Here is a 23,044-nt window from a genome sequence, read left to right as displayed (position 1 = left end):
TCCGAAATTCAGGAGTAGTTCCACTGGATTGAAAATCTGCACATTTCACTCCATTTTTAAGAAAGGTGAAAGCGGGAACCAGGGAATTACAGACCAGTCAGCATAATATTGGTGGTGGGGAAATTGCTGGAGTTTATAATCAATAAGGGGTAACTGAACACCTTGAAAAAGTTTAGTCGATCAGGGAGAGCCAGTATGGATTCATGAAGGGAAGGTCATGCCTGACTAATCTTACTGAATTTTTTGAAGAAGTAGTGGATAGGAGGATGTTTATGGATGTCATTTATATGGACTTCCAGAAGGCATTTGACAAAGTCCCACGCAAGACACTGTTAACTAAAGTGGAGGCCCATAGATTGGAGGGCAAATTATTGACATGGCTCGGAGATTGGTTGAGTAGCAGGTGACAGAGAGTGGGAATAATGGGGAATTACTCGAATTGGCTGGAGGTGACTCGTGGTGTACCACAGGGATCTGTGTTGGGGCTTTAATTATTCAGACTGTTCATTAATGACTTGGATGATGGCATAGAAAGTCAGATATCCAAATCTGCAGATGATACAAAGTTGGGTGGCATTGTAGGCGGCCTTACGATAGCATAAAATTGCAAGGAGATATTGACAGATTAGGTGAATGCGCACAATTATGGGAGATGGAATTTAATGTAAGCAAGTGTGAGGTTATCTGTAAAGTTGCAGGCGAGCGATCACACGGCAGTGATGACTGTTAGAAAACTCAATATTTATTTAACCGACTAGAATACAATTCCTACTCCTATTCCTCAAGGATCTCCCGCGTCCGGCATCATATACAGCTGAGGCCCCTGGGACTCTGATGTTGCAGACATTGTGGCCTCCGGTCGGGTTATAACACCCCCACCCCACCTTCCACAAGTTCGATACGACGACCATTTTGACCTCTGGAGGGAAAATCTCATTCGCCCACTTTGCTCGGTGTTGTTTCTCAAATGGCCGCTGTGCTGGGCCCAGTGGGGTGCAACGGATCGGGGAGTGAGGTTTGCAGGTTGAGTGCCGGAGTGGGTCTACCGTGCAGGGGTATGGAGTGAGGCACTGAAAAGGGTAAACGGGACCTCCTCTTGTGCAAGGGTGAGCCTGACACAGTTTAAGGTGGTACACAGGGTGCATATGATTTGGGCGAGAATGAGTGGGTTCTTTCAGTGGGTAGCAGATGAGTGTGAGAGGTGTGGGCGGGGGCCAGCGAATCATGCGCACATGTTTTGGGGTTGCAAAAAATTGGGAAGTTTCTGGGTGGGAGTGTTCGTGGTCTTAGCCAGCATAGTGGAGGAGGGTTGGACCCGGACCCTTTGGTGGTGATATTTGGGGTTTCAGAGAAGCCGGAGCTCATGGAGAGGAGGAAGGCCGTTGTGATAGCTTCGCCTCTCTGATTGCACAGCGACTAATGTTGCTGGAGTGGCAGTCGGCATCACCACCGGGAGTAGCAGCATGGTTGGGTGACCTGAATGAGTGACTTCCTGCGGTTAGAAAAGATAAAGTAAGAGTTAAGGGGCTCAGCCGGAGAGTTTGAGAAAAGGTGGGGAATGTTTGTGACCGTGTTTGAAGAGCTGTTCGTCGCAGGGGGGTGGGTGATGGGGAGGTGGGGGGGAAATAGAAAAATCTGTACAAACTGTATAGTTGATTGTTGGGAAGAATGTTTCCCGGGCTGTAACCTACTTTGATACACATTTGAATAAAATGCGTTTTTAAAAAAATCTTTGAGAGTGCTATTTTTAAATGGTGAATGAGTGACTCCATAATATTGCATGAGTAACTAATGATTGCTTATTTATGAATTGTTTTGGAGTTGCAGAAGACCATATACTGCTGAAGTGTTGCCATGTCTTGCATGCAATTGAAACTCACACTTGCGTGATGCACCATGCATTATTTTGTCTGTGGTTTCATCATGATTTTGCATTTTGCATGATTTTGCAAGGTAAATTTAAAATAGTTCCTATTCACGATGTAAACGAAATGAAATGAAAATCGTTTATTGTCACAAGTAGGCTTCCTATGAAGTTACTGTGAAAAGCCCCTAGTCGCCACATTCCGGCGCCTGTCGGGGAGGCTGGTACGGGAATTGAACCGTGCTGCTGGCCTGCCTTGGTCTGCTTTAAAAGCCAGCTATTTAGCCCAGTATGCTAAACCAGCCCCTTATGGGCGGAGATGGTGCCGAGTGTGGGGAGGGGTTGGCGTTGCCAAAATTGCTTCATTATTATTGAGCGGCGAATGTGGACAAGTTGCGACGGTGGTGGGAAGGAGAAGGGGTAGAGTTGGTTAGGATGGAGGAGGAATCTTGTAAGGGGTCTAGTTTGAGGGCTATGGTGACGGCAGCATTGCCAATGGCTCCGAGTAGGTATTCAGGGAGCCCAGTGGTGCAGTCCACGGTGAACAGTCCACAAAGGTTGCATCAGGTGTGACACTATTCACATTTTAACGTTGTTTGTTTTGACAATAGTTTTATTGGAATTTTTGCATTTAATATCAGTACTTTGCAGAGTAATATAATAACCAAAAAAGTAATAACACCATCATAAGTATCGCAAGCTGCTATCACATCTGTTTTATAAAAATATTTTTCTTGAGGCATTTACAAATAAACATCAAATAAAGTTAACAAACAGGAGATCAACTTCCCAAACATTGAGTGGAAACTCTTTAGATCAAATAGTTTGGATGGGGTGGTGTTTGTGCAGTGTGTCCAGGAAGCTTTTCTAACACAGTATGTAGATTGTCCGACCAGAGGGGAGGCCATATTGGATTTGGTACTTGGTAATGAACCAGGGCAGGTGATAGATTTGTTAATGGGGGAGCATTTTGGATGTAGTGACCACAATTCTGTGACTTTCAGTTTAGTAATGGAGAGGGATAGGTGCGTGCAACAGGGCAAGGTTTACAATTGGGGGAAGGGTAAATACAATGATGTCAGACAAGAATTGAAGAGCGTAAGTTGGGAACATAGGCTGTCAGGGAAGGACACAAGTTAAATGTGGAACTTGTTCAAGGAACAGATACTATGTGTCCTTGATATGTATGTCCCTGTCAGGCAGGGAAGAGATGGTTGAGTGAGGGAACCATGGTTGAAGAGAGGTTGAATGTCTTGTTAAGAGGAAGAAGGAGACTTTTGTAAGGCTGAGGAAACAAGGTTCAGGCAGGGCCCTGGAGGGATACAAGATAGCCAGGAGGGAACTGAAGAAAGGGATTAGGAGAGCTAAGAGAGGGCATGAAAAATCTTTGGCAGGTAGGATAAAGGAAAACCCCAAGGCCTATTACACATATGTGAGAAATATGAGAATGACTAGAGCGAGGGTAGGTCCGATCAAGGACAGTAGCGGGAGATTATGTATTGAGCCTGAAGAGATAGGAGAGGTCTTGAACAAGTACTTTTCTTCAGTATTTACAAACGAGAGGGGCCTATTGTTGGAGAGGACAGTCTGAAACAGACTGGTAAGCTCGAGGAGATACTTGTTAGGAAGGAAAATGTGTTGGGAATTTTGAAAAACTTGAGGATAGACAAATCCCCCGGGTCTGACAGGATATATCCAAGGATTCTATGGGAAGCAAGAGCTGAAATTGCAGAGCCGTTGGCAATGATCTTTTTGTCCTCACTGTCAACAGGGGTGGTACCAGGGGATTGGAGAGTGGCGAATGTCGTGCCCCTGTTCAAAAAAGGGAATAGGGATAACCCTGGGAATTACAGGCCAGTTAGTCTTACTTCGGTGGTAGGCAAAGTAATGGAAAGGGTACTGAGGGATAGGATTTCTGAGCATCTGGAAAGACACTGCTTGATTAGGGATAGTCAGCACGGATTTGTGAGGGGTAGGTCTTACCTTACAAGTCTTATTGACTTCTTTGAGGAGGTGACCAAGCATGTGGATGAAGGTAAAGCAGTGGATGTAGTGTACATGGATTTTAGTAAGGCATTTGATAAGGTTCCCCATGGTAGGCTTATGCAGAAAGTAAGGAGGCATGGGATAGTGGGAAATTTGGCCAGTTGGATAATGAACTGGCTAACCGATAGAAGTCAGAGAGTGGTGGTGGATGGCAAATATTCAGCCTGGAGCCCAGTTACCAGTGGCGTACCGCAGGGATCTGTTCTGGGTCCTCTGCTGTTTGTCATTTTCATTAACGACTTGGATGAGGGAGTTGAAGGGTGGGTCAGTAAATTTGCAGATGATACGAAGATTGGTGGAGTAGTGGATAGTGAGGAGGGCTGTTGTCGGCTGCAAAGAGACATAGATAGGATGCAGAGCTGGGCTGAGAAGTGGCAGATGGAGTTTAACCCTGACAAGTGTGAGGTTGTCCATTTTGGAAGGACATGTATGAATGCGGAATGCAGGGTTAACGGTAGGGTTCTTGGCAATGTAGAGGAGCAGAGACATCTTGGGGTCTATGTTCATAGATCTTTGAAAGTTGCCACTCAAGTGGATAGAGCTGTGAAGAAGGCAAATGGTGTGCTGGTGTTCATTAGCAGAGGGATTGAATTTAAGAGCTGTGAGGTGATGATGCAGCTGTACAAAACCTTGGTCAGGCCACATTTGGAGTACTGTGTGCAGTTCTGGTCACCTCATTTTCGGAAGGATGTGGAAGCTTTGGAAAAGGTGCAAAGGAGATTTACCAGGATGTTGCCTGGAATGGAGAATAGGTCTTACGAGGAAAGGTTGAGGGTGCTAGGCCTTTTCTCATTGGGGCGACTTGATAGAGGTTTATAAGATGATCGGGGAATAGATAGAGTAGACAGTCAGAGACTTTTTCCCCGGGTGGAACAAACCATTACAAGGGGACATAAATTTAAGGTAAATGGTGGCAGATATAGGGGGGATGTCAGAGGTAGGTTCTTTACCCAGAGAGTAGTGGGGGCATGGAATGCACTGCCTGTGGAAGTAATTGAGTCAGAAACGTTAGGGACCTTCAAGCGGCTATTGGATAGGCACATGGATAGGGTAGAATAATGGAGTGTAGATTAATTTGTTCTTAAGGGCAGCACGGTAACATTGTGAATAGCACAATTGCTTCACAACTCCAGGGTCCCAGGTTCGATTTCGGCTTGGGCCACTGTCTGTGTGGAGTCTGCACATCCTCCACGTGTGTGCGTGGGTTTCCTCTGGGTACTCCGGTTTCCTCCCACAGTCCAAAGATGTGCAGGTTGGGTGGATTGGCCATGATAAATTGCCCTTAGTGTCCAAAATTCTACGATCTATGATTAACCGAGGACAAATGTTCGGCACAACATCGTGGCTGAAGGGCATGTTCTGTGCTGTATTTCTCTATCTATCCTGTCTCTCAGTTTCCTATTTATTAGCCAATCCTCTGACAATTCTGATATGTATCATCCCGACATCATGAGCTCTTACCTTGTGGAGTAACCTTTTATATAGTACTGAATCAAATGTCTTAGGGAAATTGAATACATTGCATATTCTGGCGTACCCTTTATCCACCCTGCTTGTTACATTCTTGAAGAATGCTAATAAATTTGTCACACATGATTGTTTTTTCACAAAGCGCAAGTTGACTCTGCCTGATAGCTATATGACTTTCTAAATGTCCTGCTGCTACCTCCTTAATAATGGCTTTAGCATTTTCCCAGTGCCAGATCTTATGCTATTTCAACAATACTTAAGTTACAAATTCGTCCAGTAAGAATTCTCCCACAAAGGAAAGCTAAAAATCCACCAACTTGCCAATGGGCACCTCGGGCGTGAATTTCTGTTGGGGGGGGGGGGTATTCCATTTATCTTTTGTAACTTCAGCAAATAAGCTGTGGAAAACCTGAAAAAATGGCATTGAAGGTACTTATCCTCTGGAACCTCCTTGGCTTTTCTGTTGGAAATACAGCAGACAAATCCCCACCGAAATTCACTCCCTATTCGATCACATAAGATTCATAACGAGATGTAATCTGTGTTACTGGCTGTAACCACATTTCAATTACTGGTGACAAATACATTAATGCCTTGATATTAATTTTCTATGCCCTTTGTTTTAAGAAAGGTATGAACATGCAAGAATGTGGCACACGTATCTGCATTGTCATCATGAGCTACCACACTGGTCCACTTGTTATGTTACCAGCTCAAAATCAAACAGTACACAATAAAGGAAATTAAGCGGGTTCAATTCCAGTACCGGCCTCCCCGAACAGGCGCTGGAATGTGGGGACTAGGAGCTTTTCTGGAACTGATTTAGCACAGTGGGCTAAACGGCTCGCTTGTCATGCAGAAGAAGGCCAGCAGCGCAGGTTCAATTCCCGTACCGACCTCCCCGAATAGGCATTGGAATGGGGCGACTAGGGGCTTTTCACAGTAACTTCATTGAAGCCTACTTGTGACAATAAGTGATTATTATTATTAAATATACTTGCTTAGCATATACAGTCCTTTGTTAACAGTGCTGATTTTTATACTTAAGTGTGGCTTTTGCTTTAAAAGAGCTCCTTAAAATAATGAATTGGTTTGACAGGGTGGACATCGAGAAACTGCTTCCACTTATAGAAGAGCCCAATTCTAGGTGTCATCAGTATGAGATAGTCACTACGAAATCCAGTTAGAAGTCAAAGAGAATCATTCTTTTCTCAAAGAATGCTAAGAATGTGGAACTCAATACCACATTGGAATGGTTGAGGCCATAGGTGTGTTTAAGAGGAAGCAAAATAAGTACATGAGGGAGAAATGAGTAGAAGAATATGTGATAGAGTTAGATGAAGCAAATAGAGTGGGAATTAACAGCAGCGTTGGGACGAATGGCTTGCTTTTGTATTTTTAGCTCCTATTGAAAATAATAAAATTAAAAAAGGGACATTAAAACAAAAAAGAAATTGGAACACAGCTTAGTTTATGTTTTTAAGAAAAACCCAGCAGTCTGGTCTGACAAAGTAAATCAATACTTTGGTTTGTAGGTCGGTGGTTGTGAAATCAGAATCAGAGCGTATATGCTGTGTAGTTTGAAGACTTTGCCCGGTGAGAGGTTTTGCCCTGTGTAAAGGGTTGTACACTGAAGTTCATACTGTGCTAAGATATTGCACACTTTAACAAAGGATTAAGTAGTTCTAAAACCAGGGGCGGAATTATCCGACCCCCCGCCGGGTCGGAGAATCGCCTGGGGCTGGCGTCAATCCTGCCCCCACCGTATCCCGAATTCTCCGACCCCCAAGATTCGGCGGGCCACCCGCAGCGATTCTCCGGCCCGCGATGGGCCGAAGTTCCGCCGCTGACAGGCCTTTCCCGCCGACGTCGTTTAAACCACCTCTGGTACCGGCGGGATTGGCGGCGCGGGTGGGCTCCGGTGTCCTGGGGGGGGGGGGGGGGGCGTGGCGATCTGACCCCGGGGGGGTGCCCCCATGGTGGCCTGGCCTGTGATCGGGGCCCACCGATCGGGGTGCCGTGGGGGTACTCTTTTTCTTCCGCCCCACCATGGCCTTCACCATGGCGGAGGCGGAAGAGACCCCCTCCCCTGCGCATGCGCCAGTATGATGTCAGCAGCCGCTGACACACCGACGCATGCGCGGACTTCCGCCGGCTGGCGAAGGCCTTTCAGCCCCGGCTGGCAGGGCGCCAAAGGCCGTTCGCGCTGGCCAGCATAGCGGGAGCCACTCCGGCGCGGGCCTAGCCCCTCAATGTGAGGGCTTGGCCCCTAAATCCGCACCTTTGGGGAGGCCCGACGCCGGAGTGGTTCACGCCACTCCGTCCCGCCGGGACTCCCCGCCCTGCCGGGTAGGGGAGAATCCCGGCCCCTAATCCTCATCGAATCAGCAGGTCTGGCAGCATCTGTGGAGAGAGAAATTGGAGTTAACATTTCGAGTCCACATAAGTTTGAGTCATACAAACTTGAAAATGTCAACTCTATTTTCTCTTTCCACACAAGCTGCCAGAACTACTGGATTTTTCTGTTCCTGTCTCAGGTTTCAGCATCTGCAGTATTTTGCTTTTATCCCCAGTAAATCAAAACTTCATTTCCTTTATTGTGTACTGTCTGATTTTGAGCTGATAACATAACAAGTCAACCAGTGTGGGACCTTTGAAACCAGAATCATCTGAATATATTCATGATGACAATGCAGAACCTCTGTAATATAGACTGGTTTAGTTGAGTCATTGTGATTATTTAACATTGCAAAACTGGTTCAACTGGATTGATCATTCGCAGTTTTGGTGATTGTTTAAAGAAAGTATGTTCGAGATCATATTTGATAACTGAATATATCCAGAGTGTGATATTAACACAGTATCATTTAAAAAAAATATAAATTTAGAGTACCCAATTCATTTTTTCCAATTAAGGGGCAATTTAGCGTGGCCAATCCTTTTTTCTATTGATATGGGAATGAGGTCCAAGTCCCAGCATCCAGTTCTCCTCAGACCTGACCATTCTTGTGTACGGTAATCAACCAGAAATTACTTGATTGTATTGTGTTATTGCACATCTTTGTGTTGTGGGGGCGAAACCCACGCAAACACGGGGAGAATGTGCAAACTCCACACGGACAGTGACCCAGAGCCGGGATCGAACCTGGGACCTCGGCGCCGTGAGGCAACAGGGCTAACCCAATGCACCACCGTGCTGCCCTACACAGCTGTATCATGATAACACAACACAATCAAGTAATTTCTGGTTGATTACCCTGCACAAGAATAGTCAGGTCTGAGGAGAACTGGATGCTGGGACTTGGACCTCATTCCCATATCAATAGCAATGCAGGAGGAGGTCACGTAGGTAAGCAATTGGTGGTTGTGAGAAGGTGGAGCTGGCAGTGAGGAGTTGCAGGGCTTAGTGGGCCTTGAGAGCAAGGTAGAAGATCTAGGGAGCTCAAAGATCAGGGGTTTTGTTCAAAGGAAGATCAAAAGTTGCATTAAGTCCCAGAGGTCAGTGATCTGTGGGCCAATTGGGGGCAGTAATAGGGCCAATTGGGAGAATGCTTTATAGATAAATTTTAATCTCCAGTTAATCTGTAAATTGAGTTTCTAGAATGCAACCAGCAATAAAAGAGGATAGGGGATAATGTGTGATAAGGCTTTGAAGTGGATGATCAGCCTTGATCATTTTGAATGTTGGAGCAGGCTCAACATCTGAATAGTCTGTTCTTCCTCCTATGTTCCTATGCTATGTCTCAGTTAGATAGTTGTAAAGTTGTAACCTAAAATTAGTGTATAATATAGGCTGATATTCGAGTGCATTTAGAATGAATGCTGCACTGACGCACCATTTCAACCATCAGATGAGACATTAAGCGGAGGTCCCATTTTCCTGTTCAGTTAAAGGTACAATGGGACCAATTGCAATTTGGACATGCTGGATTAAATTTAATTCTAGTAGTGTAGCTACCTATGGTGACCTGGAAATAAATAGAACTTCCACTTGCGCAGGAACGGCTGATCAACTGCAGTTATGTGGCGGCCAGCCAAAAGTAATACAGGACCTGGGTCTGGCCAATTAGATGATGGGTGCAGACTATAAATTGACACTTCCACTGCCAGCTTGATGGATTTTGAGTTCTGGGTGACATTTTTAAAGGGTACCTTGACAATCACAGTGCCTATGGTAGCATTGGTCTGCTAGTAGTTGAAAGGGACCCCAGTAGCATCACCTCGACTTGAGCCTTCCACTGCGGCCGAATGTCTCAGAGCAGCAACACATGACCCCATGGTTCAGCGATGCTTCCTGACGAGTTCTCCTGACAGGTTCACCCCGAGGCTGTCTGCCAATGATGGGAGGAGCTCTTCCACTGTTGGCATCAGGATCTCAGGCACCGAGACCTTCATCCATAGAACATAGAACATAGAACGATACAGCGCAGTACAGGCCCTTCGGCCCACGTTGTTGCACCGACATGGGAAGTCAAAAACTAAAGGCCATCTAACCTACACTATGCCATTATCATCCATATGCTTATCCAATAAACTTTTAAATGCCCTCAATGTTGGCGAGTTCACTACTGTTGCAGGTAGGGCATTCCACGGCCTCACCACTCTTTGCGTAAAAAACCTACCTCTGACGTCTGTCCTATATCTATTACCCCTCAATTTAAGGCTATGTCCCCTCGTGCTAGCCACCTCCATCCGCGGGAGAAGGCTCTCACTGTCCACCCTATCTAACCCTCTGATCATTTTGTATGCCTCTATTAAGTCACCTCTTAACCTTCTTCTCTCTAACGAAAACAACCTCAAGTCCATCAGCCTTTCCTCATAAGATTTTCCCTCCATACCAGGCAACATCCTGGTAATCTCCTCTGCACCTGTTCAAAGCTTCCACGTCCTTCCTATAATGAGGTGACCAGAACTGTACGCAATACTCCAAATGCGGCCGTACCAGAGTTTTGTACAGCTGCAACATGACCTCATGGCTCCGGAACTCAATCCCTCTACCAATAAAGGCCAACACACCATAGGCCTTCTTCACAACCCTATCAACCTGGGTGGCAACTTTCAGGGATCTATGTACATGGACACCGAGATCCCTCTGCTCATCCACACTGCTAAGTATTTTACCATTAGCCAGATATTCCGCATTCCTGTTATTCTTTCCAAAGTGAATCACCTCACACTTCTCTACATTAAACTCCATTTGCCACCTCTCAGCCCAGCTCTGCAGCTTATCTATGTCCCTCTGTAACCTGCAACATCCTTCCACACTGTCTACAACTCCACCGACTTTAGTGTTGTCTGCAAATTTACTCACCCAACCTCCAGGTCTCCTTTTCCCTCCGGTGTAGAGGGAGGTGACATCGCACACTGAGAGGAAGGAGGAACCCTTCCGGGCCCCATGCGCTCCAAGAGTGAGCTATTGAACCCAGTGCATCCAGCAAGCAAGACTGTTGAGGGCCTTTTGCGTACCTGTGCAAGAGCTCCTCAGCATGCCGGGGCCTTCAGGCCTCAGATAACCAGAGGATAGCAGTCAAAATCATCTCAGGCAATAGGATATCATACTCAACAGCTTTCCTTCACCTCAGCTACAGATTCTGGGGTGGCACCACATCATAGTGATCATACGATTAATAGTTAGATCTTGTAATGGCACAAAGGTGGCATCGGTTGCATTATATGGTAATGCTCTTGTTCTCTTTATTCTTGTGTGCTGAATGGCTGTGTTGTTGCGACTTGGCCAGCCCGGCGATGACTTGCATCGTAAGTGTAAAATCACATATGGGTGAAGAGGGAAGTAGTGACATCTCATTTAATGGGGTGTCAAGAATATAATAGCGCATCTGCATTCATTGTTGATTGCTGTGAAACTTTAGTCTTTCATGTTAAGTGGGAGGCCTTGCCAAGTCCAACATTTGCTGCCCATCCTTAATGTCCTGTGCTGATGAATTAGTGTTTTCCTCTTGAATTGTTGCATTCCATCTGGTGGGGATATACCACATTATTGCGAGGAAGAAACTTCCAAAATACTGACCCTGTGACAGTGAAGCATCAGTGACCTAGTTCCAAGTCAGGATGGTATGTGGCTTGGAGGGGATCAAGCATGCTGGTGGGATTCACATGTACCAGCTGCCTTTGTTCTTCTCGGTGTTTGAGTTATTGAGACTCTCTGGCTTTGCATCCCCATCATTTGCAGGTAGATAATGTGCATAAGATGTACTGTATCACATACCTGTGCTCGTTACACTGGTCCCTGGTTGCCTTCATCCTGAGCAGCTTCGGTGTTTGCTGTCACCAATTGTTGATCTTCTGGTCATTTCTGTGCAGGACCCAGGGCAATCCTCTCCCAGATCAGCCCCTCCTTTTTCCCCAAGTCTCCAGGAATACTGGATGAATGAGATCCAGGCAAAATAAACTATGGATAGAAGGCAGGCAAAAACATGTCCACCACTGTTTATAAAGCGATTCTCCCATGCGGCGTGGGGAGCGGAGAATCGCGGGAGGGCCCCCTGACAAATTTCACGCCCCCCTCGCGCCCCCCGTGATTCTCCCCCCCCCCCCCCTCGGAAGAATCACCGGTCGCCGTGAGATTCTCCGACCCGGATGTGCCGAGCGGCCTGCCGTCGCGACCGTTTCACGACGGCGGCAACCACACCTGGTCACTGCCGTCATGAAACGGGTGTGGAGATGCCCGTTTGGGGCTTGTAGGGGGCCTGGTGGGGAATGAGCACCACGATTGTGCTCGGGAGGGGACAGGCCCCGCGAATCGGTGCCCACTGATTGTCGGGCCGGCGTCTCAATCGGACGCACTATTTCCCCTCCGCTGCCCGCAAGATCAAGCTGCCACGTCTTGCGGGGCGGCTGAGGGGAAAGACGGCCACCGTGCATGCGCGGGTTCGAGCTGTCAGCGCTGTGACGTCAACCGCGCATGCGCGGGTTGGAGCCGGCCAACCGGCACATGCGCGGCTGATGTCATTAGGCGCGCCAGCCGCGTCATTCTCGGCGCGACGCCCACGCGCCCGAGAGTTATGGAGCGCCACTCCTAGCCCCGCCAGGAAGGGAGAATAGGGAGTGAGGAGCGGCCTCCGAGGCCGTCGTGAAACTCGGCCCAGTTCACGAAGGTCCTCCCGATTTTTCCCGGGAGCTGAGAATTCCGCCCCTTTGTTCCTGGCCTTGCATCAATAGGAACCCCTCCACTTTTCTTTTACCACTCTCTGGTCTCCTTCTACCACTGAAATGTGCCCCATCTCAGGGCGCACCAAGGGTAAACTATAGCTCCTCTTCCCCTCTGTCAGTGAACCCAGTGCATCCAGCAAATTAATATTCTTTGACAATCCTTCCATCACATGTGACATTCCCTCCATCATCCTCTACTTTTCCTCAATCACTAATTTTTTTCAAAATCTGGAATTTCAACTAGTCTCAGTAATGGTAATCATGAAACTATCATCAATTATTGTAAAAAATCCACCTAGTTCACTAATGTCCTTTAAGGAAGGAAACCTACTGACTTCACTTGGTCTTGCCCACACGTGGCTCCAGACACATAATAATGTGGGTGACTGTTAACTGCTCTCAATGGTAATTAGGGCAGGACAACAAATGCTATCCTTGCCAGCGATGCCCCCATCCGGTGAATGAATAAAATAACCTCTCTTATTCACCCTTGGTCGCTCTCAGCCTTCCTTCCATCACCTTTAACCCTCTATCCACCAAACCTTGACCCTCCGTCCATCAACTTTGACCTGCCCTCAGTAATCCATCAATTCTTCCTTTGTCACCATTATGTGGAGATGCCGGCATTGGACTGGGGTGAGCACAGTAAGAAGTCTTACAACACCAGGTTAAAGCCCATGTTGGACTTTAACCTGGTGTTGTCAGACTTCCTACTTTGTCACCATTGATCTGCCCTCGATGAAACTTGACCTTCCTTTTGTCAGCCACCATTCTCCCTCTGTCACCCACCACCACCCCTCTCTCAGCTACCACCCTTTTGTCACCCACCACCATCCTTCTCTTAGCTACTACCCTTTGTCAGCTGCCACCAGCCTCAGCCACCTTTGACCTGCAAAGTGAAATTTCTTAGCCTCCTCTTCCCTCTTCCAACAAACTTTCCCGTAAACATAAAGCAGGCCCATTTACTGCAAATCCACTATGAACATTTCCTCGCTTGCTCCATGCCAGCTTCGGGCAGCACGGTAGCACATTAGTTAGTGCTGTTGCTTCACAGCATCAGGGTCCCAGGTTCGATTCCCGGCTTGGGTCACTGTCTTGTGGAGTCTGCATGTTCTCCCAGTGTCTGCATGGGTTTCCTCCGGGTGCTCCGGTTTCCTCAAGTCCAAAAAGCCGTGCTTGTTAGGTAATTTGGACATTCTGAATTATCCCTTTGTGTAACCGAACAGGTGACTAGGTGATTTTCAAAATAACTTCATTGCGGTGTTAATGTAAGCCTATTTGTGACAATAATAAATATTATTATAGGAATGTGAAAACCTGTGTTTCTCATGAATCTCTGATTAATCTCAAAAGTACCATTTAACCTCAAGTTATTATTCACTATATACTAAGGCATTCTAATAAATGTCCCATCCAATGGCGTCGGTACTGCCATCCTGACTCCAAGCCACTATCAGAATAATTTGGCAAGTATATACTGACATTGGGAAGTTGATTATTGTCTTTTCATTCTATCTAGCACCCCTACCCATCCGCCTCCTTTCCTTAAATAATATTTTCTTCCACTCTCAAAGTTACAAAACCAATACACGGTGTGGGCAGGGCAAGGCCTTAATCCATCTCATTGCTTGCTCCAAAACCAATTCAAATTTAAATTGAATCCAATTCCTTGTCTCCGCAGAGAGACACACGAGATCCAAGCTGACAAGAAAAGGCATTGCACCTCCCCTTGGGCTTGATCTGACGTTTGATCTTAGTCAAAATACCGAGAAATGCCCCCCCTCTCCTTCTATCTCCTTTCCTCACTCTCGCTAGCATTGAGTTCCACTTGGGCAATAGTGTCTTCAGGATAGGTCAAGGTCTGGAATTTTAAAAATAAAAACAAATGTTTGGCATTATCTTTCTAATATTCAGGGTATTAAAGGTTTGTTACCCAAGTTAGAACTTTTAACGTTCTCTTCACAGCTACTGTCAAATTATCATAAATGGAGAGCTGAATGTCCTGAGATTAGTGCTGATCTGAGGCCTTTGACAGTCATGGGTCTCCTAAAGGCTGGTTACCATGCAGTTTTGAGGTCTCGTGATTCCAGTGGAAGCAGGGTTTTGATGTATAAAATTGGTGAGTACTGCATCTACCAAATCTTGTTTCTGCTCGGTCCTCTAATTCTAGCATTGATTTATAGAACAGATAATCCTATGGATAAGTAATCCACAGATAAGTAGCAGAAAAATACAAAATATATGAATATCAGTCATTCATTGAACTACTTGAGCTGTTACCTTTATGATGTAAATGCATTTATATGTGAGGAATGTACACACATATCCACTTGACGTACATAGACATCTCTTAATCAAGATATAGACATCTCTTAATCAAGATAAAAGCATAACTGAACAAACAATTTTGAACTTTCCGAATAAAGGTGAGGCTAATGGTGTAACATCTTGGAGACATGGGTGGAGTTTGTCACTGGCGGGATTTTCAGCTCCAGCCAAAGCTCACAATAATATGATCAAGTTTTCACAAGCACACCAAATTCTACTAAACTAAATCTAAGCTAGTTTACATCTTCCTGGGATGAGGGTGAAATATATCGCCAAAAGTATTGATTCCTTACTAAATCTAATGGAATGGAACCTGAGCTCAATCATCACTTTTCTATGATATTTGACTGCAATTAATACAATCACAATGAGCAGTTGAATCCCAACCAAAACTTGTGAGGCAATTGTAATCCATGAAAGAATTTGAACGTCCAAACTAAAGTGCCACCAATTTCTTTAACTCCAACAACCAGTATACCTTCTTCAACCTTTGCATCCCGCTGTTGTAGCAGGTACAAAAATGTTGGTTGGAGGAATTAATGTCTTGCATCAACTTTGTCACTTGCCAGGCAGTAGGGGAATAGCATGTGCAAATCAACTGTGGATCTTCCTTCATGTTATCCTTAACAGTGATGTTTAACTGCTGATGTTAGTACAGGTTGTGTAATGGTTCTGATTTTCCTCCAATTCTCCTTGTTCTATTCCTTTCTGCAAGGCTGCGGTCATGTGTTTCCACCAGGTTGGTCATCCCATATAAGTTGCATTGATCAATTATTGGCAATATTTTATGCTATACATTGTGGTATAATGCCTCATGCGTGTGAATTATGGCTAGACCATTGCTGGGGCCTGGCTGACACTTAGGAGACTAATGTCTTTCATTAACTATACCTGATATATTAACAGTAGATGGTTTAACTCAGGTTTGATGGTTTTCACATTAAGGTCTCTTCATTCCCTTTTGGCACAAACTCGAGTGACCCATTATAAGACAGAAATTTTCCTGTTTTGGGATCAAGAGGTGTGATACTTTTGGACCAACCAGTGGCGACTATATCACCGTGTTCCATTAATGAGAGAATGTCAGGGTGTTGTACAGGCTTCTGATATGGTACCGGACCAGACCCGAATGGTAGAACCCTGAAGAGTATTGAGAGTCAGAGAGATCTAGGTGTATTGGTCCACAGGTCACTGAAAGGGGCAACATAGGTGGAGAAGGTAGCCAAGAAGGCATACGGCATGCTTGCCTTCATTGGCCGGGACATTGAGTATAAAAATTGGTAAGCCATGTTGTAGCTGTACAGAACCTTAGTTAGGCAACACTTGGAGTATAGTGTTCAATTCTGGTTGCCACACTACCAGCAGGATGTGGAGGCTTTAGAGTGGGTGAAAAAAAGATTTACCAGGATGTTGCCTGGTATGGAGGGCATTACCTATGAGGGGAGGTTAAATAAACTTGGTTTGTTCTCACTGGAATGAAGGAGGTTGAGGGGCGACCTGATAGAGGTCTACAAAATTATGAGGGGCATTGACAGAGTGGATAGTCAAAGACTTTTTCCCAGGGTAGAGGGGTCAATTACTAGGGGGCATAGGTTTAAGGTGCGAGGGGCAAGGTTTAGAGGAGATGTACATGGCGAGTTCTTTACACAGAGGGTAGTGGGTGCCTGGAACCCGATGCTGGAGGAGGTGGTGGAAGCAGGGATGATAGTGACATTTAAGGGGCATCTTGACAAATACATGAATAGGATGGGAATAGAGGGTTACGGACCCTGGAGGTATAGAAGATTTTAGTTTAGATGGGCAGCATGGGTGGGCAGGCTTGGAGGGCCGAAGGGCCTGTTCCTGTGCTGTACTTTTCTTTGTTCTTTGTATGTTAGAAACTGGACGGAAAATCCCAACAATTTTGCAATTTGTAAACGGTGAGGAAAGAATACTTCACACCCAGGACTAATTCCACTGACAAACAGGGATCTTTTATATTAAAACAAACTTTATTCTTAACACAGGGCCAACTACATTAATATGACAGAAAATAGCTTACAATTAACAGTTAAACAATTCTTTTTTTTGAAAATATTTTTATTAAACTTTTATAATTTTATACCCACAAAATACAAAAAGTACAAGAATTACAAACAATAACAGTAAACCAAATAATAAGATCAGTAATTGAGTAAAACCACAACCCTTCTCCCCCCCGCCCCTCACCCCTCTTCTCTCTTTCCCCCCCCCCCCCCCCCCCCCCCGCCCCTCACCACTCTAACAGTGACCATTTCCTGAAAGTACAATATGGGGACAGCTGCCAGCTGTGGTAGAACCTTGCAATTGACCCACTCATGGTATATTTGACCTTCCTGAGGTGCAAAGTCTCCATTACATCACCCAGCAACACCAAGGCGCTGGTGGCGTAACCAGTGTCCAACTCAGAAAGATTCGCCTCTGAGCAACCAACAAGGTGAATGCCAAGGCACCTGTCCACATCTCCGGCAGGTCTGATATCCCGAATACAGCAACTGAAGGACAGGGCTCAGTTCAATATTCAGGATTGCTGATATGGTGCTGAATAAGCGACCCAGAAACCCACCAACTTGGACAGACCAAAACATGCCTGTGGTTGGTAGGCCCTCTCGAACAGCACTCGCACCTATCCTCAACCCCCTCAAAAACACAGCTCATTCTGACCTTGGTGAGGTGCACCCTAAACACTACCTTGAGCTGGATCAGACTCAGCCTTGCACAGGATGACTTGCCGTTCACCCTGTGGAGGAACTCATTCCACAACTCCTCGTCCACCATGGGTCCCAACACCACCTCCCATTTGGCGTTCACCCTCACCACCGAGACCAACTATTCCCCCAAAATCCATCCATATCTGTCAGACGAGCTACCCTCTTCGCACCCCAAACAGGAAAACATCATATCCACTAAGGTTGAAGGTGTCGAGCAAAATTTCAAACCTGGAGATACCTAAACACGTCTGAACTCAAGAGCCCGACTTCCTCTTCTAGCTCCTCCAGGCTGTCACGTCACCCCTCCAGAAATAGATCACTCACTCTCGCCAGCCCCTACCCCTTCCACTCACCAAATGTGGCATCCAATTTGTGGCAGTTTGAACAAGTAGTTCATACAAACAGGGGCCCATCTTAACACTGACCCCAGCTTGAAGTGCTGACGGAGTTGCCTCATATTTTAAAGTAGAGAAAACCACCCGGTTTGAAGAGTACGTTGTCGGAGCAAAAGGCAGAAACCCCACACCAGCGACCCCAAACTGGACACCCAGCAGGACCCAGCCTCCATCCACACCCAGGTACACCCCAGGTCTCCATACAATCCAAAACCTTCTCCACTTTGGCAGCCCAGTAGTAAAACATCAAATTTGGCAGTGCAAGTCCCCCTGGCTGTCTCTCCTTCTGTAGGACCCCGCTCCAAATCCTTGGGGTTTTCCCCGCCCCATATGAAACCCGATATAAGTCGCTCAATCCCCTGAAAAAATGACTTGGGTAAAAGTACCGGAAGACACTGAAATAAGAACAAGAACCCAGTTAAGATGTTCACCTTGATGGATTGAACCCGGCCCTCCAAGGACAATGGGAGGCTGTCCCACTTTTGCAGTACAGCCTTAACCCTACCTGCTAGGCTGGTAAAATACAATTTACGTAGCCCTGTCCAATCCCACACCACCTGGAGCCCCAAATACAAAAAACTAGTCCCTCTCCAGCAGAAATGTAGCCCCCTCCTACCCCTTCCCACACCCCCCCCCCCCCCCAACCACATTCCCCCACCTCGAGATGCCGACCACAAAGTACTCACTCTTCCCTAAATTTAACTTGTATCCAGAGAAGGAACCAAAGCTCTTCAATGTATTCTTTACATCCCTCATCACTGGTCCCGGATCCCTCACGTATAGCAGAAGATCATCTGCGTACAAGGGGGACACGGTCGCACAATGGTTAATACTCTTGCTTCACAGCGCCAGGGACCAGGGTTCGCTTCCCTGCTTGGATCACTGTGTGTGTGGTCTGCATGTTCTCCCCGTGTCTGCCTGGGTTTCCTCCGGGTGCTCCAGTTTCCTCCTACAAGACCCGAAAAGCGTGCTTGTTAGGTGAATTGGACATTCTGAATTCTCCCTCCGTGTACCCGAACAGGTGTCGGAATGTGGGCCCCCCCCCCAATAATAATTCCTCTCCACTTATTTGAGGCCCTCAGGGCAATCACTAGTGGCTCAATTGACAGCACTAACAAGAGGGGAAACATAGGACACCCCTGCCTCCTTCCCCTATGTAGCCTAAATGACCACAAATTCATGGTGTTAGTGCGCACGCTGACAGAACGAGCCGCGTACAACAGCACCCACAACACAAACCCAGGGCCCAACCTAAACTTTTCCAAGACTGCGAAGAGATACTTCCACTCAACCCATTGAACACCTTTTCTGCATCTAGCGACACAATTCTCTCCGGTTCCGGCCCAGCCGCTGGGGTGAGATCCACATTGTGTAGTTACCTAACGTTGGATGACAACTTTCGTCCCTTCTCAAAACCCATCTGGTCCTCCCCAACCACCTCCGGAAGACAGGGTTCTAACTACAACTCCAGGATCTAGACCAAAAGCTTTGGGTCCACATTGAGCAGTGGAATCGAGCAATATGACCCACACTCTGTGGGGTCCTTATCCTTTTTCAGGAGAAGAGAGCTGAATGCCTGCTCCAGCATCTCAGTGGAAGGACCCCACTCCAGGGAATAATTATACATCCCCATCAATAATGGATCCTGCTGATCCACAAACTTACTGTAAAATTTGACCGGGAACCCATCCAGCCCTGGTTCCTTACCTTTCTGCATCTTTCATAAGGCTGTTCGGACCTCCTCCAATCCCAGTGGCGCCTCCAGCTTTTCTTGCAATTCCTCCCTGACCTTGGAGAAACTCCAGACCCTCTTAAAAACTCCCATTACCCACTTGTCCCCTGGTGACTCCGACCTATAAAGCCTCTCATAAAAGGCTCAAAATGCCCCATTCACTTTGTCTGGGGCAGAGACCAGCCTACTCTCCGAATCTCTAACCTGAATGATGTCCCTAGCATCCTCCTGCTGTCTTAGCTGGCGGGCCAAGAGACAACTGGCCTTCTCCCCACATTATACACCACCCCTTTCAACCGCCTCAACAGATATCATAGATACTCATAGAATTCACAGTGCAAAAGGAGGCCATTTGGCCCATCGAGTCTGCACCGGCTCTTGGAAAGAGCACCCTACCCAAGGTCAACACCTCCACCCTATCCCCATAACCCAGTAACCCCACCCAACACTAAGGGCAATTTTGGACACTAAGGGCAATTTATCATGGCCAATCCACCTAACCTGCACATCTTTGGACTGTGGGAGGAAACCAGAGCACCCGGAGGAAACCCACGCACACACGGGGAGGATGTGCAGACTCCGCACAGACAGTGACCCAAGCCGGAATCGAACCTGGGACCCTGGAGCTGTTAAGCAATTGTGCTATCCACAAGGCTACCGTGCTGCCCAACCTTGATGCACCACCTTGTCTGTAGACAGCAGATCAAACTGCATTTGCAGCTTTTTCCTACATGCCAATACTTCCGGAGTTGGGTCACTCGCATACCCAAGGTCCACTCCCAGGATCTCATCTACTGATGTCTGTTGCTCATTCTACGCCTCCCCATCCACATACGCCTTGTACGATATGATCTCAACTTTAATCACTGCCTTCAATGCCTCCCACAGAGTAGAGAGCGGGACTGTCCCATTCTCATGAAACTCTACAAATTCCATTGAATTCAAGAGACCTTCCCGCAGAACCCAATATCCGATAAAAGCCATACACCCAACATCCATCCCGTGCGCTGTGTTCGACCCGCCTCTATCATCAGATCTACCAAGTGCGGAGAATGGTCAGAAATAACCACTGCCGAATACACTGCCTTTATCACCCCGAGGAGGAGAATCTTACCCATGACAATAACTCTATCATACATGGTGAATGGTTAATGCAATACGTTCACCACATTCATCCCCTGTTAAAAAAATGACGTCCGGCGGGGGTGAAGGGTTCACAAGTTCAGCCTGTCCGGCGCCCGGATCGTGCGCTGTGATCACCAAAGCTCTGGTATTGCAGCTGGCCTGGGTGTCGAACTCATCCATGCGGGCATGGGTAGTGAAGTTGCCGGTGCGGGTACAGACGCGGACTCCGGGAGTGTGTCTTCTGGAGCTTTGTTCCTGTGGGTCGGTGAAGGGGAATGGGGGGGGGGGCACGAGGGGGTGCGGGTGACATGTAGGGGCGGGGGAGCTGGTCAGCATAGGTTGGGCGGGGTAAGTTGGGGTGGCGGTGGTAGTGGAACCTGCGGGTGTCAGGTCCCAGAGGGAAACCGTATCCTGTCGACCGTCGGAGCATTCTATGTATGCGTGCTGGGGGTTGGTGTGTAGGAGCTGGACCCTTTCGACAATGGGGTCGGACCTATGGCTCCTGACGTGTTTGTGGAGTAGGATGGGCCCCGGTGTCTTCAGCCAGGACGGAAGCTAGGCCCCAGAGGTGGATTTCTTGGGGAAAACGAACAGGCGGTCATGAGGGGTCTCGTTTGTGGCCGTGCAAGGAGGGACCTAATAGAGTGGAGTGCGTCGGGAGGACCTCCTGCCAGTGGGAAACTGGGAGATTCCTAGACTGTAGGGCCAGGAGGACGGCCTTCCAGACCATCGCGTTCTCCCTCTCCACCTCCCCAGGGGTTATAACTGGTAGTCCTGCTCGAGGCGATGCCCTTACCGAGCACGTACTGACGCAGTTCGCCGCTCATGAACGACGAGCCCCGGTCACTGTGAACATATGTGGGGAAACCAAACAGGGTGAAGACACTATGTAGGGCTTTTATGTTGGTGGCAGCATCATGTCAGGGCAGGGGAAACGGGAGAATTCGTCAATGAGGAAATATGTGTCGCGGTTGGTGGAGGGGAGGGACCCTTTGAAATCAATACTGAGGCGCTCAAAGGGCCGGGATGCCTTTACCAGGTGAGCCTTATCCGGTCGATAGAAGTGCGACTTGCACTCCGCGCAGATCAGGCAGTCCCTGGTCATGGCCCTGACCTCCTCAGTGGAGTAGGGCAGGTTGCGGGCCTTGATGTAGTGGGGAAGCTGGGTGACCCCCGGGTGGCAGAGGTCATCGTGGATAGCCCGGAGTCGGTCATCTTGCGCGTTGGCACACGTGCCGCAGGTCAGGGCATCTGGGGACTTGTTGAGCTTCCCAGGATGTAGTGATCTTCGCCTGAGTGTGTACAGAAGGGGCTGATGGGAAATGGAAGTACCACCAGGGGGCAGCACGGGGACATATAAGAGTGACGCCGAAGGCCCGCCCTCTCTCACTTTGGCTGGAGAGACAGGGGAGCAGGACAGGACGGAAGTGGTTAGGCCTAGTTGCAGAGCATAGAAAAGCAGTAACTTTACAAGTGCCATTCTGTAAGTAAAAGCTAACAAAGTCATTTATTGTGGAGCACAATAAACCATCCTTCAACTGCTGAACGACTTCTAGCATTCTTTTAAGAAACATAACACAGGACAATATACTATATCGTAATTATAGGTGGAGAGTTCGATCCTCCACCTCAAGATCTTATCATTCTTGATTTTGCCCCGCTGCGTATTATCGAGCATGAAGGTTACCGATCGTTGGTCGGTGACGACGGTAAACCTCCTACCAGCAAGGTAGTGCTCCAATGCCGCACGGCTTCCACGATGGCTTGGGCTCCTTTTTCGACCGAGGAGTGTTGAATTTCAGAGGGGGTGAAGGTGCGGGAAAAAATGCTACTGGCCTGCCTGCCTGATTGAGGGTAGCGGCAAGGCCGACCTCTGACGCGTCGCTCTCCACCTGGAAGGGGATGGACTCGTCCACCGCACGCATTGCGGCTTTGGCGATGTCCGCCTTGATGCAGCTGAAGGCCTGGCGGGCCTCGGCCGCCACTGGGAAGGTGGTGGCCTTGATTAGTGGCCGGGCTTTGTCCACATAGTTGGGGACCCACTGGGCGTAATAGGAAAAGAACCCGAGGCACCTTTTCAGGGCCTTGGGGAAGGGGGAGTTGCAGGAGGGGGCGTATACGGTCGGCATCGGGTCCTAGAACCCCGTTTTCCATGACGTAGCCAAGGAAGGCTAGTCTGGTTGTG

At 47.6% G+C, this 23,044-nt stretch overlaps 1 protein-coding gene across 1 annotated transcript in view; it reads left to right on the top strand.

Annotated features, from left to right (window-relative positions):
- The window catches only part of ttpa (tocopherol (alpha) transfer protein), a 57,117-nt gene that overhangs the window by 11,921 nt on the left and 22,152 nt on the right, over positions 1–23,044 (top strand). Inside the window, exon 2 of the mRNA XM_038809474.1 lies at positions 14,516–14,669. Coding sequence (XP_038665402.1) covers positions 14,516–14,669 — 154 coding nt within the window. The remainder of the gene's footprint in view (positions 1–14,515; positions 14,670–23,044) is intronic.

The sequence above is a fragment of the Scyliorhinus canicula genome, chromosome 10, assembly GCF_902713615.1.
Source record: "Scyliorhinus canicula chromosome 10, sScyCan1.1, whole genome shotgun sequence".
Classification (NCBI taxonomy): domain Eukaryota; kingdom Metazoa; phylum Chordata; class Chondrichthyes; order Carcharhiniformes; family Scyliorhinidae; genus Scyliorhinus; species Scyliorhinus canicula.
Note: the sequence above shows the minus strand (reverse complement) of the source record. Positions and strands in the feature narration are given on the sequence as shown.